General features: G+C 33.1%; 1 protein-coding gene across 1 annotated transcript; it reads left to right on the forward strand.

The window, feature by feature from the left end:
• Nucleotides 1-5,326: 5,326 nt before the first annotated feature.
• Nucleotides 5,327-13,153, forward strand: LOC21390458 (kinesin-like protein KIN-14E). The gene is made up of 23 exons (XM_010104926.2): nucleotides 5,327-5,476; nucleotides 5,726-5,961; nucleotides 6,086-6,290; nucleotides 6,381-6,622; nucleotides 6,749-7,076; nucleotides 7,330-7,429; nucleotides 7,509-7,690; nucleotides 7,865-7,980; nucleotides 8,127-8,229; nucleotides 8,307-8,459; nucleotides 8,578-8,724; nucleotides 8,837-9,037; nucleotides 9,520-9,684; nucleotides 9,795-9,896; nucleotides 10,003-10,143; nucleotides 10,239-10,433; nucleotides 10,533-10,659; nucleotides 10,777-10,979; nucleotides 11,109-11,291; nucleotides 11,381-11,476; nucleotides 11,662-11,859; nucleotides 12,027-12,298; nucleotides 12,547-13,153. Exons 2-23 carry the CDS (start codon nucleotides 5,759-5,761, stop codon nucleotides 12,737-12,739), a joined length of 3,855 nt encoding a protein of 1,284 aa, XP_010103228.1. The 5' UTR covers nucleotides 5,327-5,476; nucleotides 5,726-5,758; the 3' UTR covers nucleotides 12,740-13,153.
• Nucleotides 13,154-15,911: the final 2,758 nt, after the last annotated feature.

Genomic DNA, 15,911 nt, shown 5'->3' on the forward strand with positions numbered 1-15,911 from the left:
TTAATTTGTACTCTTTATAACACTTTGTTCTCTGATATTTAAAAATGTAATATCTGTTCCCCTTAAATAATGGACTATTAACGAAAAGCCCATCAACTAAGTTATTAATTGAAATTTACATTTATTTATTATTTTGAGAGCATTTTGATAATTTTGTGGTTTAAAATTTAATTTGAATTAAAACTAGTTAAAATTTTTAAAAAACTTCATAAATTTTTTTTATTCTACTAAAAGAATTTATGAAAATTTTAACTTACACTCAATCAATAAATGATGTATCATAATTAAAAGTTCAAATTTAAATTAGTTTTAAATTAAAACTGAATTTTAAATAAGAGAACTACTAAAATACCCCAAAATAACAATTTAAATGACAATGTCCGTTGAAAATTTTTACGGAGGGGGATTTTTTGTTAAGATTTCATTATCTAGGGGGAAAATATTTTACTTTTCAAATATTAGAGCCTAAATTGTTACAAGAAGTATAATTCAGGGGGAGTTTTTAAAATTAATATGTCTTTAGTTTCACTATATTAAAATTCAACAAATTTCCTGAAATTATTTGAACAGTTGATTTGTATGATGTGGCATATCACCTTGGGAGAAAGATACCGAGCTTGTGGAGAGGCCATCTGGTTTTTGCCGGCATGGACGAATTCGTTTTTGCACTTGAACACACCACTAATTCTCATAGGGGAGAGAAACTATTATAGTCAACCAAACAATGTTTTAATTTCTTGCTTTGGAGCACAAAAAATGTGTTGAGATCTTGGATTTTCTATTTTTTTTGTTTGGTTTTACGTTAGTAATTGAGATTTGTCTCTGCTTATAATAACAAGGACTTGATAGATGTTGATATGAAGTCGAAGCATGCAGTAGCGGCAAAATTTTTGTATTTCGAGTATGAGCAGGCTTCATAAATCATAATAACTTATATTTAATAAATAAATAAATAATAATAAAAATAATAAATAATAAAGATTAATTACAATTTTTTTTTTAATTTATACTCCTTGTAATACTTCGTTCTCTGATATTTAAAACGTAACATTTATTCCCCCTAAATAATAGACTGTTAACAAAAAGCCCATCAACTAAGTTCTTAACTAAAATTATTGTTTATTTATTATTTTGAGAATATTTTGATAATTTTGTGGTTTAAAATTTAATTTGAATTAAAACTAGTTTAAATATTAAAAAAACTTCATAAATTTTTTTATTTTACTAAAAAAATTTATGAAATTTTTAACTTACATTCAATCAATAAAACATGTATCATAATTAAAAGTTCAAATTTAAATTAGTTTTAAATTCAAACTAAATTTTAAACAGGAGAACTACTAAAATACCCTAAAATAATAATTTAAATGACAATGTCCGTTGAAAAATTTTATAGAGGGGGAATTTTTGTTAAGTTTTCATTATCTACGGGAAAATATGTTACGTTTCAAAGATTAAAGAACAAAGTGTTATAAGTGGTATAATTCAGGATGAGGTTTTATAATTAATATGTCTATATTTCCACCAAATTACAATTCCATAAATTCCCTAAAACGTATTTGAACGGTTGATTTGTATGATGTGGCATATTATATCATTTAAATAAGATCTAATGGTGAGCATTTGACAAGGACATCCGAGGGTATTGTATTATTCTTTGGGATATTTACATTTTCATACCCTATTTGTATGTTAATTTAAAAAGTATACTTTTATTTTTCAATCTCATCAAATACATACTTTTACGCCTTTATTATTCCTTAAGAAGAAATACACATATAAAATCACAAGGTTTTATGAAGTTATATGATTGATAAGTTGAAGCTAAAGGTATCGAATTGATATATCTCCAGGAAGACTTCCAGTTCCAGTTACTAAAACATAGAAGAGAAGCAGGTCTCCGACTCCTAGGAATTAGGAGAATGGAACTTTTTAAGGTAATAAAGTAACATACATGATGCAAAATACACACATACATATATAATCTCTTTACAAGTTTAAGCTAATCTTATATCTAATGTAAAACAACTGACATAAACAAAGATTATGGTTAACTTCTTCAACACACTCGTCTCAGATATTTGCTCCAACACAATCATTGTAAAGAAACAAACAAGCAAGAAGGACGACATTGATACTAATGATTTGTGCAAAGCAAAGACGAAAACAAGAAGAACATTGATATTAAATTAAAGTTGTGGGTTTTTCTTTTATTTATTTTTTATTTATTTAGGATTAAGGATTTGTTGTTGTTGTGTGTTTTATGGAAACAAGGTTGCTAAGAATCTAATGAAAATGCTCAAAATCAAAGAGATTGCAAAAGGAAAAGATTCTAGTAAATGAAAGAGAAAAAATAGAAATAACTTAATTACTTGATGTTAACACTGCCGCTGAAGTTGTAACGAGTGACGTTGCGCTTGACCCAATCCTGGGCGCACTTGAAGGAGTTCAAGGCGGAGAGCTGGTCATCGGGAATGGCGACCATGACCTCGATTCCGGAGCCAACGAGTGCGGTCATGGTCGAGTGATCCGTGTCGAATAGCTTCACTTTCTGAATCCCATTGTCCTTGAGCATCTGCACCACCGTCTTCGTGTGCGTCACCTGCGTTCCCCAATTCACTCCATGAGAATGACATCCACACCAACAAAATCAATGGCAACAAGATTACTTTATGCTTAATTCTTACTTTTCTCGGTCAATAGTTAATTTTGACCATGAGAAATGCCCTTAATTAAAGAAGATATATGAATAAGAATAGAGATATGAATTCAGTACGAATTTTAGATGTGAAGGTATATAATTGATATAGTCCTAAACGCTTTTTTGATAGGCTTAAAATGGCAGGGCATTGAAAACTACTACTACACATGAATATACCTTCCTTCTTGGAACAGCATAGCAAATCAAGCCAATGGCCTTTTCACTTGGTTTCAGCCTAACTTGTTGCATGCTGATATCAACAGATTCACGAACCTGGATATGATGTGTTAAACACTAATTAGTTAAACCGCGTAAAAAATTCAAATAACAATACATGCTTTTTTTAGTATTAATTAATGAGAAACTCAAATCTTACCTTATAAGGAGCTGATGATATAGATATCATACACCATCCAAGATTTAGCTAGCTTATGAAATAAACATACATCCATTTTTTTGCTTCATATCCCAAACCAGAAGCAATAACATTTTTGACGACCCTGTACGTAACACATTTATTATCATCATTATAATATAATTTCAGTTAAGACGGTTACCCAACCCTACTAAAGAAAATGGCTGTTTATATATTTTTTACATTTATTTTGAGGTCATTCAGAGCAAAACTTTTTTATTTTAATCCGTCTCACATTTATATCTTCATATTCATCCAAAATCTTAATTCAATGGTTAATTTTGACTATACAAAGACAAAAATGTCCTTAAAAAATAAAACACTTTAAAAAGAATTTCAGAAGTTGTTCTTTTATATTTATGTACCATGTATTTCAATGTATTGAAAAATCATGCAATGCATTTTGGAATTTTGCAAATTTTAGAGTTGAAAAAATATGCTGCACAACAAGCCCGACGTAGACTACCAATCTATTCTTTTTTTTCAAATTAATTATTCGTAATACCAATACCTGATTTGCCGTTTAATATATTTTCATTTTATTGAGTATCATTGAACGGTACTTGTCTTTGTATTGGTTTTACTTTTTAGTTGGACCTTTTAATTTTAATACTCTGTCTAAGATGCTTTGACTTTCATTTTTTAGGGAGTTTTATTTCTTATTTTGGTATTAAATGACAAATGAATTAAGATATTTACATCACTAACCCAATAATTTTTCCGTATTGTTAGTTCATGATAAACATCTGGCCATAGAATTGTGATAATAATTTTTCTAATGTGCTATTATTCATGATTTTGAGGATATTAAAAATTGATTTAAGCAACATCTGGCCATAGAATTGTGATAATAAAACGAAAGAAAAAAAAAAAGCCGAAATATGGTCATAAATGGGCAGGCTAGTACTCAATTGCAGGCCATGCCGGCTTTTTACTATGTAAATTTGTTTCTTTTTTTCTTTTTTGTTTTCCTTTGAGGAGTAAATTTGGTTTTAGAAAAAAAAAAAAAAGAGAAAAACAGCAAGACTAATTCTAACAAACTATATAATATTTATGTTTATCTTATCCGTAAGAGAGAAGGAAAAAAGACATTAAAGATAGTAAATAGGCTTTATATTTTCTAAAGAAAGGGACAGAGAGGAGAAGAAATCAATGGATGTATATCTTTTTGTATATATATGTTAATTGATAATTAATGGCAAGCAATTTTTAGTAGTATAATTGATTGATGTGTAGACACTTACTAAGATGTTACGGAATTATTATTTGTTTGTTAAAAGAAATCTTATGCTTATTTGCATCTATAAATATATGTAATGTTTTTTGCTTTATTTTCTGTTGATAACTTAAATATAATTAGCGTAGACGTGTTGTAAATAGTATTTGAAGTGAAGAGAGAGCCGCTGGAGGCCGGAGCAGGGAGGGACGTTTGCTAGTTGTTAATTTCTTTTCTTTTTCTTTTTCTTTTTTGAAAAAGAAAAAAAAATGGGAGAAGAGAGACCCATGAAGGAAAATTTATTAAAAATTGGGTTGTTGAGATGAGAAGCTCCAAAAGAAGATATATTAAAAATTAAAAAGAAAAAAAGGTAATTTTCACGGATTATCTCTAACCTCTTTAGTACGTGATAATTTAGTCTTTATTTTTTTAATTTTAATAAAATGATCATCAACTTCATTAAATTGGTGAAATTAAATCATTTTTGTTTAACTCCGTCAAATTTTAAACCGTTTTATACATGTGACCTTCATACATGTTATTTTTATCGTCAAGTTATTGAAATATTCTCCGTATAAATCAACTCACTAAAGTTATTGAAATATTCTCCGTATAAATCAACTCACTATTTTTTAATGAACGAAGTACAAACAACTTTAAATTATTTTTAATGAAATAATTTTGTTAATTTAGTTCAATCAAGTGATAGTATCATGTGCAAGGCAAAATATCCTTGTGTTGGTATTTTACTAAAATATCATCTTTTTTAAGATTACATACTTTATACATGATTAATTTTAATTTAACATAACTAAATGAAAAGGACTTAATTGTATTCATTTAATAACGTTAGGAATTATTTTATTAAAATTAAAAAAATAAAGACTAAATGATCATTTATTAAAAAAATTAAGGACCATCTGTATCAATTTTTTTTTTCTTTTTAAAAAAGAAGTTGAGACTGGGACGGAGAGAAATAAAAATAAAAAAAAAAAAAAAGGAAAAAGAAAAAGAAGATGGGCATTTAGAACAGTCTCGTGAGTCTCGCAGTTCTCTCTCTCTTCAGGTTGTTTTGTTGTGGACATGAATTGATCTTCTTCTTCTTCACACTTTCTGAGATCTCTGTTTCTCCCTCATTTTCAAGGTAATATTTCTTCTTTTTTCCATTTTCTCTCTCTCTCGCTCTCTCTTCTTTTTTTTTTTTGGTCGTCAGTTTTCAAAAAATATCTTTCGATTTGTTCGTCTTAATGATTTAGCTAGTTAGCTAGCTCGATCTACTTGCATTTCATTTTTTGGATTTTCTTTCATTTTTTTTTTTTTGGCTCTGAAACAAAAATGTAAATAAAAGAGTTGTTTTGTGATAAATCTGGAGTGTTGTTGTTGTTGTTGGTAGAGAAATTTGAAAAAGGGAATTTGTTCGTCGTCAATGGCTCGAAGCAGTAGTGCTAATAATAATAATAGGTCGTCGTTTAGCCCAACAAATGGGAATGGGAATGGGAACGGGAACGGGAATGGGAATGTGGGGAATGAGGATTCCATTAATGTTTCAAATGGAAATGGTGGAGAAGGAGATGACTACGAGGACTCCTCTTACTCTATTGATAGTGATTCCTCCCATTTGGCCCCTCCGTAAGCTCCTTCTAACTTTACTACCAACAACAAACATTTTCATTTTCATTTTCATTTTCAATTTGTTGTCATATTGTCTCTCTTTTGCAAACCAGACCTATAAAATAACCAATTTCTCCTGCAGTACTCCGACGTCGCTGTCGATGGCCATTCCGGCGGAGCTCGCCGGCGCCATCCCTTTGATCGAGCGATTTCAGGTTGAGGCATTTCTAAGACTAATGCACAAACAGATTCAGTCTTCTGCCAAACGCGGCTTCTTCTCCAAAAAATCCGCCGGACCTCAAATCGGTGACAAGTTCACCTTTGAGGATATGTTGTGCTTCCAGAAGGTCCTTTCCTTTCCTTTTTCTTTCTTACATTTTGCAAGATTTTGGCGCATTTTATGTTTCTTAATGAATCAAATTTCATAACTCTAACAGGTGCCTATTCCAACATCGTTACTCAAAACTAACGCTGACCTGGTCAGTAAGGCCACAAAGTTGTTCCATATCATTCTCAAGTACATGGGAGTCGATCATCCCTCTGACCGGCTCGCTCCAGCAAGCCTCGATGAACGAATCGAGCTCGTTGGAAAACTCTATAAGCAAACGTTAAAGCGAATAGACCTTCGGGATGAACTGTTTGTTCAGATTTCAAAGCAAACTCGGAACAATCCTGACAGGTAAATGCCTGGCCTATGCATAATGTCCTCTTTTCGTGCTTTATAACTTTTGCCATAAATAATGTTAGTGGGAAAACAAACATTCAGAAGGTGCGTGATGATCTTGTCCTAATTAATTTTTCTTAGGCAATACCTGGTCAAAGCATGGGAGTTGATGTATTTGTGTGCCTCCTGCATGCCTCCTAGCAAGGACATCGGTGCCTATTTGTCTGAGTATGTTCATAACGTAGCGCATGGTGTAAATGCCGAGTCTGAGGTTCGAGTGCTGGCTTTAAACACTTTAAACGCTTTAAAGCGTTCCGTTAAGGCTGGGCCTAGGCAAACTATTCCGGGGCGTGAGGAGATTGAAGCTCTCTTAACTGGTCGAAAGCTCACGACTATAGTATTTTTCTTGGACGAAACTTTTGAAGAAATCACTTATGACATGGCCACAACAGTGGCTGATGCTGTCGAGGTATTTCATCCCCTACTGTCTTTTTCTCATATTTCTATATATGACTATATGAGCATTTGTTGCACCGGATAATTAGAGAGAGAATTCAACCCCGTCGATATTCGATAAAGACGCCATTATATAAAACATAGAGGACGACGTGTTTGTTGCTCTTACTCTCAGCCCTTAGTGGTTATATATTTTATTTTCAAGTTGTAACCCCTTCTTAGTCATAGAGACTAGTTGTTGCTAACTGAATCCGCATGCGCTTTAGGAACTTGCGGGGATAATCAAATTGTCAGCATTCTCTAGCTTTAGTCTTTTTGAATGCCGCAAGGTTGTGACTGGCTCAAAATCACCTGATTCTGGAAATGGTATTTCTTCATCCACTCAATTCGTTCCTATTTGAGGAACCATTGATATTCGTCTTATATGCAATTTGTTCTTGTGCAGAGGAGTACATTGGGTTAGATGACAACAAATATATTGGGGACCTATTGGCGGAATTCAAGGTGGCAAAGGAACGAAGTAAAGGGGAAATTCTGCACTGCAAGCTGACATTTAAGAAAAAGTTGTTTCGGGAATCAGATGAAGCTGTATCAGATCCAATGTTTGTACAGTTGTCGTATGTGCAAGTATGTAGTTCTGGCTGAAGAATTTTTGGTTACTTCTACACTTTTTTTAACACACACACACACAATGTATGAATTATTACTAATGATGCTTTTAATCAGTGAACCAAGTGTTTCTTGTATTTTCTTATACCCTCCGACCTCTAAGTTTTGATATGCCTGGCTATATTGTTACAGTTACAACATGATTATATATTGGGCAATTATCCTGTTGGAAGGGATGATGCTGCACAGTTGTCTGCATTGCAAATCTTGGTTGAAATTGGATTTATTGATACTCCAGAATCATGCACGTCAGTTTTTCTTGTTTCTTTCCTCTTATTATTCTTAAAATAAATTCTACTTGCTCTTACTATTATACGTAGAAAATGAATGCCCACTTGTTGGACTTTGCAATTTTACGGCAATAATTCTAACTTGTTAGAATTGAATTTTCTAGTGACTGGAATTCACTTTTAGAACGGTTCCTACCCAGACAAGTTGCGATAACGCGAGCAAAACGAGAATGGGAGTTGGATATTCTCTCTCGTTACCATTCGATGGTGAGTCTAAGTTCAGAAGGTTGTTATAAGTTTAAAATTTTGTGAAAGAATCATTGACTGGCTCGGGTCTCTGGTAGGAACACTTGACCAAAGACGATGCAAGACAACAATTTTTGCGAATACTGAAAACACTTCCTTATGGAAACTCAGTTTTCTTCAGTGTACGAAAGATTGATGACCCTATTGGACTTTTGCCGGGACGGATTATTTTGGGCATCAATAAGAGGGGTGTAAGTATTACAAATGTGTATAGTTATACTGTCATGACATGCCAAGGAAAAAAATCACGATATAATGCTGACTTGCATTACTACATTACTGAGAATATTTTGCTTCGTCTTTCTGCAGGTTCATTTCTTTCGTCCAGTGCCAAAAGAATACTTACATTCAGCCGAGTTAAGAGACATAATGCAATTTGGAAGTAGCAACACTGCCGTGTTTTTTAAGATGAGAGTTGCAGGCGTGCTTCACATATTTCAATTTGAAACCAAGCAGGTTTAAACTTCTTTCTAACTTTACACTGGTTTTCTTTTAGAAGTTCTCAAGCTTCACCACTCTGTATAGCTTTATAGTTTTATGGAAGTTCTGATTTTTCTGCACCATGTAGGGGGAAGAAATTTGTGTTGCTCTTCAAACACATATAAATGATGTCATGTTACGGCGTTACTCTAAAGCTCGGTCTGCTGCCAGTGGCTCAGTAAACGGAGACTTTTCTAACAATTTTAAATCATCAAATGTGGAAGCATTTGAAAAACGTGTTCAGGATTTGTCAAAAGCTGTTGAAGAATCTCAGAGGAATGCTGATCAAGTATGATTTCAACGAAACATAAGTATTGATTGTTTAAGCTGGTTACTGAATGAAGCCACGGTCAATTATATTGCATATTTTCATTACTTAAGGTTTTTTCTTCTATGGCCGAGGGAATGGTTGACGGGTTCTTTTGAGTTTAAAATTGTTGCAATTTCAGAAGTGAAGAACAATATGAACTTTCGCGGTGTTGGATTTTACTTTTGCTTGACAGTGTTTAAGGTCTTACACTTATATAAACACCAATGAACTATTGTGCCAAAGATAATATTTCATAATTTTTTCCTTGACTTCTGTTTCGTGAATATTTTAGAAAGTTTCCAGGAGAGTTCTCAGTTCCTACAGCTGAGAGAGAATGGAAAAACCAATAATAATATTTGCTTTCTGTGCTGACTGAGCTCTAGGTTTTGTTGTCCTTGTCTTAATGAATTTATCATCCGTATGAAGGTATTTCACTTAAAAAAATTCATCTCTTCATGTAGTTGCAAAGAGAATTGCTTGAGAAACAAAACGAAGCAGCAAAAGTGCGAGAAGAGTTGGAAGATTTGAAAGAGTCGTTGAGATCGGAGAAGCAAATCTTGGCGGAAGTTACATCTGAACGCGAAAGACTTGCATCGCTATATGAGGAAAAAGACATGGCTCTCCAGGTTAGTGAGAGCATCTTTATAGTTAGGCCCTTTCATATGACGTTACTCAGATATAGTATGAAGTCATGATAGAAATAAAGGATTCTGATATCTATAATTATACTCAATAGGCTGCATTGTTAGAGAAAAGAAACATGGAAGCAAGGTTGGTGAAGTTGGGTAATGTACTAGAGAACAATTCTAAAAAAGACCAGCTCGGGGCAAATAACCAGGTAAATTTTTGTGAATATCATGCTATTAATTGAACTTAAGAAAAAAAAAAAAAAACTTGAGTTAATATAGCAACTCATGGCTCATAGAATAATTGTATCAATGCAGGCAATTTACAAGCTTCAAGATGAGTTGAAGCTTCGAAGGGAGGAGTTGCACGTAGCGGAAGAAACTATCAAGAGGCTGAAAGATGAAAAGCTTTTATTGGAGCAAAGGATGTCTGGACTTGAAAAGAAGAAAGCTGATGAGGTAATAACTTCCATATGAGAGTGACTTCTTTTCTGTCTCTTCTTTTTTCCCCTTCTATCATTTCTAGCTTTCTTCACAAAAGCTGTTAAATTCAGATCAAATTGCTTCAGAGAAAATACGAGGAAGAGCGCAAATTTTTAGAACTTCAAATGTTTGATCTTGAAAAGAAGCTTGAGGGGATTACTCAAGAGTTAGCTATTGCCAAATCTACTCTCGCAGCCAAGAACTCTGATTTGGCCACTTTGCAAAATAATTTACAAGAACTAGATGAATTGAGAGAAATGAAAGAGGTGAGTGCATTATATGCACTTGATTACCTGTCTTCACAGTTCTGTTTTGGTTTCTGGATGCAATGTGATGCATACATATACATGTATCCACGACTTTAGGACATTGATAGAAAGAATGAGCAAACCGCTGCAATCTTGAGGATGCAAGGAGCTCAGCTTGCTGAGTTGGAAGTGCTCTACAAGGAAGAACAGCTTTTAAGGAAGCGCTATTTTAATACTATCGAAGGTTAAATTTCTTTTATATACATCTTCTGTATAAAGCTTGATGTTGCATTTTCTAGTGAAGCAGCTGAAATCTCTCTCTCTCTCTCTCTCTTTTTTCTTCTTCTTGGTTGCATTTCAGATATGAAAGGAAAGATCAGAGTGTTTTGTCGTTTAAGACCCCTTAGCGAAAAAGAGATTGCTGAACAAGAAAGAGATGTAATTACAACTTTAGACGAGTTTACCGTTGAACATTCATGGAAGGATGGTAAACTTAAGCAACATACATATGATTGCATATTCGATGGCAACGCCACCCAGGAAGACGTATTTGAAGATACCAGGGTAAGTTTGGTTCAATTCAAGTGATACGTTCACCACGTGAAATATTAATTTCTACTTCCTTTGAAACTCTCATGTTCATTGTTTGTAATTCTTAATTCATAATACTTACCTTTCTGGTGACTATTACAGTATTTGGTGCAATCTGCTGTAGATGGGTACAATGTCTGCATATTTGCTTATGGTCAAACTGGTTCCGGAAAGACATTTACAATATATGGATTAGAGACAAATCCTGGACTCACTCCACGAGCAATTGCAGAACTTTTTAAAATTTTGAAACGGGATGGCAATAAATTCTCCTTCTCACTAAAGGTAGTTATCATACAATGAACAGTTTTCACCGATAGAATATATTTGTTTTTGACTGTGTTGATTTTGGTAGCGTTGCTATTTTTGTGCAGGCCTATATGGTTGAGTTATATCAAGATACGCTTGTAGATCTTCTATTACCCAAGAATGCAAAACGATTGAAATTGGAAATTAAAAAAGATTCAAAGGTGTTTTTCTTTTCCACAGAACTTATGATTCCTATCTCTACAGTTTTTAGGTTTCCTATGAATCGAAGCCTGCTATTTGTTATCAAACAAGTATAATACTTGTAGATTTCAGATATGCTTCCATTTCGTTGGTTAAATTTACGTTTCCTGTGTCTACTTTATATTTGTTTGATTTGTAATTTTAGGGAATGGTATCGATCGAAAATGTGACGGTTTTATCAATATCAACTTATGACGAATTGAAAAGCATTATCCAGAGAGGATCTGAACAACGCCATACATCCGGAACTCAAATGAACGAAGAAAGTTCAAGATCTCACCTTATACTTTCTATTGTTATTGAAAGTACCAACCTTCAAACGCAGTCTGTTGCAAGAGGAAAGGTAATACTATACCACCAATGATGATAAACAAGGATTAGGGGCGCTGGTATGCAACTTAGTAATGGATTCATGCATTCTATGTATTCATTTTCTGCGCTGCTATTGAGGTGGTTCCTTAGGTTGGAATTGGCATGTTTATTAATAATTGTTACTTCATATTTGTTTAGCTAAGTTTTGTGGATCTTGCTGGATCGGAAAGGGTCAAGAAGTCAGGCTCCTCAGGAAGTCAACTTAAAGAAGCTCAAAGCATCAACAAGTCACTTTCAGCGTTGGGAGATGTTATTAGTGCTTTGTCTTCTGGTGGTCAACACATACCTTATCGGAACCACAAATTAACAATGCTAATGAGCGACTCACTTGGCGGTAATGCTAAAACACTCATGTTCGTCAATGTGTCTCCAGCTGAATCAAACTTGGATGAGACATACAATTCTCTCATGTATGTTGTGCTTCTCGTTTCTCTCCTTGATTTGTTTGTCTTTCATAATGTACAGTTATCATTGAGTTGGGATAGTGCAATAAATTCTCCTAATGTACAGTTATCATTAATAAGGAACTGTGCTAGGTCTGGGAAGATGCTTTTGTAGCCCTCAAGTTAGTTCTAGGTTTAGATGCATGTTTGAGTCCGACATGGTCATTTATTTGATGATGTGAATAACATCTGCGTCAACACTTGTGGTCATTCAGGTATGCTTCAAGAGTCAGGTCGATTGTAAATGACCCGAGCAAAAATGTTTCATCGAAAGAGGTGGCCCGGTTGAAAAAGTTGGTGGCTTATTGGAAGGAGCAAGCAGGTAGGAGGGGGGACAACGAAGATCTGGAGGAAATCCAAGAAGAGCGACCAACAAAAGACAGAGCTGACGGGCGGCATTCCATGTAATGTTTGTTTATCATGAGTTTCGCAGGGCGGGCAGAATTTTTGGAGCAGATGGCCGGCATTCCACAATAGCTGATTAAAGATCTCCTTCAAATTGGTGCATTTGTAATATTGATATGTTGAGGAAGAAAGAGTTGTCAGCGTAGCAGTGTTAAGATGTATAGTTTGAATGCGCGTGTATATATATATAGAGAGAGCGGATAACATAACACACTAGTACAAATGTATGAGACTCTGCAATCATGCGTTATTTTTGTTTCCGAAAGAATATCAGGCAACCGTGGTTGTTCAAATCACTGACTCTTGATCATATCTTCTTGAATCTTTGATGCAGGGTCCCTCATATCGGAGTGAAAATACATAGAATTGAATTGCAAGTGTAACAGTATACGTAGTTGTGTTTAAGTTAATTAAGAGTGTCACAAAAGCAAGAGTTTGTTGTTGAATAGACTGACAATGCTTCATTCAATTAAGTTGTAGTGTGGCTCCAACTCGATATGTCAGTCCTTTGATTTGACCTACACATATATGGAACCCATGCATTTTAATCTGACATGTCATTGCTCTGTTTTGTTTTGTTTTTTTTGCACATATATATACACACGAATGAAACAGATATGGAGAGAAAATCATAATCGTTATCGTGGTATGGGGAGTAGGTCATCATTTAATGCATTCATGATATGGTTAGGTGGTGCGTTCATTGAAGTCATTACTAGTATTGTTATCATTATTATTATTATTATTATTATTATTATTATTATTATTATTATTATTATTATCATCATCATTATTATTATTATTATCATTATTATTATTATTATTATTATTATTATTATTATACTACTACTACTACTAAAATATCAAAAATAAAATAAAATAAAAGCACCTCAACTAGTATTAATGCATGCGTAGGATTTAGGAATCAGGACTGAGTTAGAAAAAACACGGAGTCTGATGGAGAAGCAGGAGATGGAGATCATCTCAACTACTACTTCGTCATCATCTCTTCCAATTCTCCCAAGACTGGATCGTGTTGATCGTTTGGTAACAAAAACCATAATCAAACGGCCTCTTCTTTTTCTTATAGATAATATATACATATTGTAATTTTAATACCATATAAAGGTGTGATATATGTATTGATACTAAAACCATATGGCAATGTGTATATTAATAATTATTGATGGAAAACAGCTGCAGTTTCTGGAAGAGAGGCATAACAAGAAGATTAATGTTGATGTTAATTGGTCAAGTGTTGAAAACAAGAGCGTGCCAATGTCAAGCGCAATGGAGGAAGTTCATTACAGAGGCACTTTGATGGATCGTCTAGCTACACTCGAGAACCGAGTATTACAGGTTTCTTTTCTTTTCCTTCTTTTTTTTTTTGAAACAGCGCGCGCGCGCGCACACACACGGAGATATATATATAGAATAATTACTGATATGAGGCTTTTGGTTGCTTTTAATTTTGTAGTTGTGGGTGGCCCTAGAAGTAGAAGATCGTCGTGATCGCCATCAACATCATCATGATCACGTGGATCAGACGGATCAAGATGAGAGAAACAAAATGACTTGGGGGTCTAGCTCTGCCTCTACTTCCACATTGGAGGCTGATCATCATCATCAGCTGCCCATTGTGGGAAAACGAAAACACAGAAGATGGAAAAACATTTATCATTTCAGAAAATGGTTGAGCTGGTTTCCACCGGGATGTTAGTTATGGAATTTGAGCTATATACTTAACAATTTGCAAAATGCCAGATTCATTTAGTCATTATAATTAGCATGCATGCTATTCATTTAGTCATTATAATAAGGAAAAAAAAATGCTATAGAGAGTTCCTATATTGCTTAAAATCTAAAAGTTTCCAAAGAGTACTTACGTACTTCTTTAAATTTTCTCTTAATTTTCTTACACACTGTTGAGGCTACCTTGAAATTTTTTTTTGATAGTGTGACCTGATTATGTCCTAGTCTTTTTTCTCTGTGTAAAATCTTTCTAAGAGTGAGAGTTTAAGTTACTTGTTAAACATCTCGTAATCTTCCTATTCTCCCAAGACTGGATCGTGTTGATCATTTGGTAACAAAACCATAATCAAACCCTCTTCTTTTCCTTATTTATAATATATACATATTGTAAATTTAATACCATATAATGTTGTGATATATGTACACATGAATTGAGTTTTGGTTGGTTAGTCAATTTTTGGAGAAAAATAGACGGTTAAAAAAGGTCAGGTGTATTTCGGGTAAAAAGATTCACCAGTTGTAAAGTGGATTGATCGTGATGAAAAGACAATTAAATAGTGAAAAAAGTCGAGTGGTGGAATAGGTCAGCAATAATGGGTGTAGGCAATTTTTACCGAGCCATTATAGAACTTTATTTGTGAACTTCTCTTCTTACCTCTCTTTAATTTATTGAATTCAAGTTTAAATTGTGCATTTAATTGTTGATTGTATCTTAAAAATTAGAATATTTTGACGCGTTTGGAACTCGTTCTAAAATGATTATGTTTTTTTTTGTGTAAAAATGAAAATAAAAACGTTTTCAATCTCAAACAGAAATCATTTTTAAAAATGTATTTGGTAGTTTTATTAAGAGATTATTTTCAGTATAAAGAAAAACTTATTAATGTCTCTGGGCTCGAGAGATGAGAAAACAAAAACAAAAAATTAAAACAACTAAAAGTCATTTTTCATTTCTCTCTCATTTTATACTAAACTAAAAAGTCATTTTCATTTATGTTTTTTATCTTTATTGCGCAAACGTAATTTTAAAAACGTTTTTATTTTTTCTTTCTAAAAAAACGTGAAAAATAAAAACGAGATTAATTCTAAACAGGTCTTTGTTTTCCGTGAATTGAATTGAATGTTTGTTAAATTGCCCATGTAGTATTTGATAGAATTACCGTGAGTGTTTATTAATATTTATTATTTTGTTACCTTATTATTATAATAAATATTTTAATTATGATTAATTCTAATATAATAAATATGCAATTAATTTTTTAAATTAAAAATACAAAATTTATTTAAAAAGTATATTAATAATTTTACGTAAATTCATTCCAATTTTTAAAAGGTAAGTAAATAACTTATTTTGACTGAGATACTTCATTTTGAACCCTGCTGACTCTAATTTATGCCCAAGTAAATGCGTTATTTAAGTTAT

This window comes from Morus notabilis, unplaced genomic scaffold (genome assembly GCF_000414095.1).
Source record: "Morus notabilis unplaced genomic scaffold, ASM41409v2 Scaffold341, whole genome shotgun sequence".
NCBI lineage: Eukaryota > Viridiplantae > Streptophyta > Magnoliopsida > Rosales > Moraceae > Morus > Morus notabilis.

Excerpts from the sequence above, each read along its gene's own strand:
- LOC21390458 (XM_010104926.2), top strand. The coding sequence starts at position 5,759 with ATGGCTCGAAGCAGTAGTGCTAATAATAATAATAGGTCGTCGTTTAGC. Across the intron at positions 10,144-10,238 it reads AAAAGAAGAAAGCTGATGAG|ATCAAATTGCTTCAGAGAAA; the intron begins GTAATAACTTCC and ends TGTTAAATTCAG. Across the intron at positions 12,299-12,546 it reads GAGACATACAATTCTCTCAT|GTATGCTTCAAGAGTCAGGT; the intron begins GTATGTTGTGCT and ends GTGGTCATTCAG.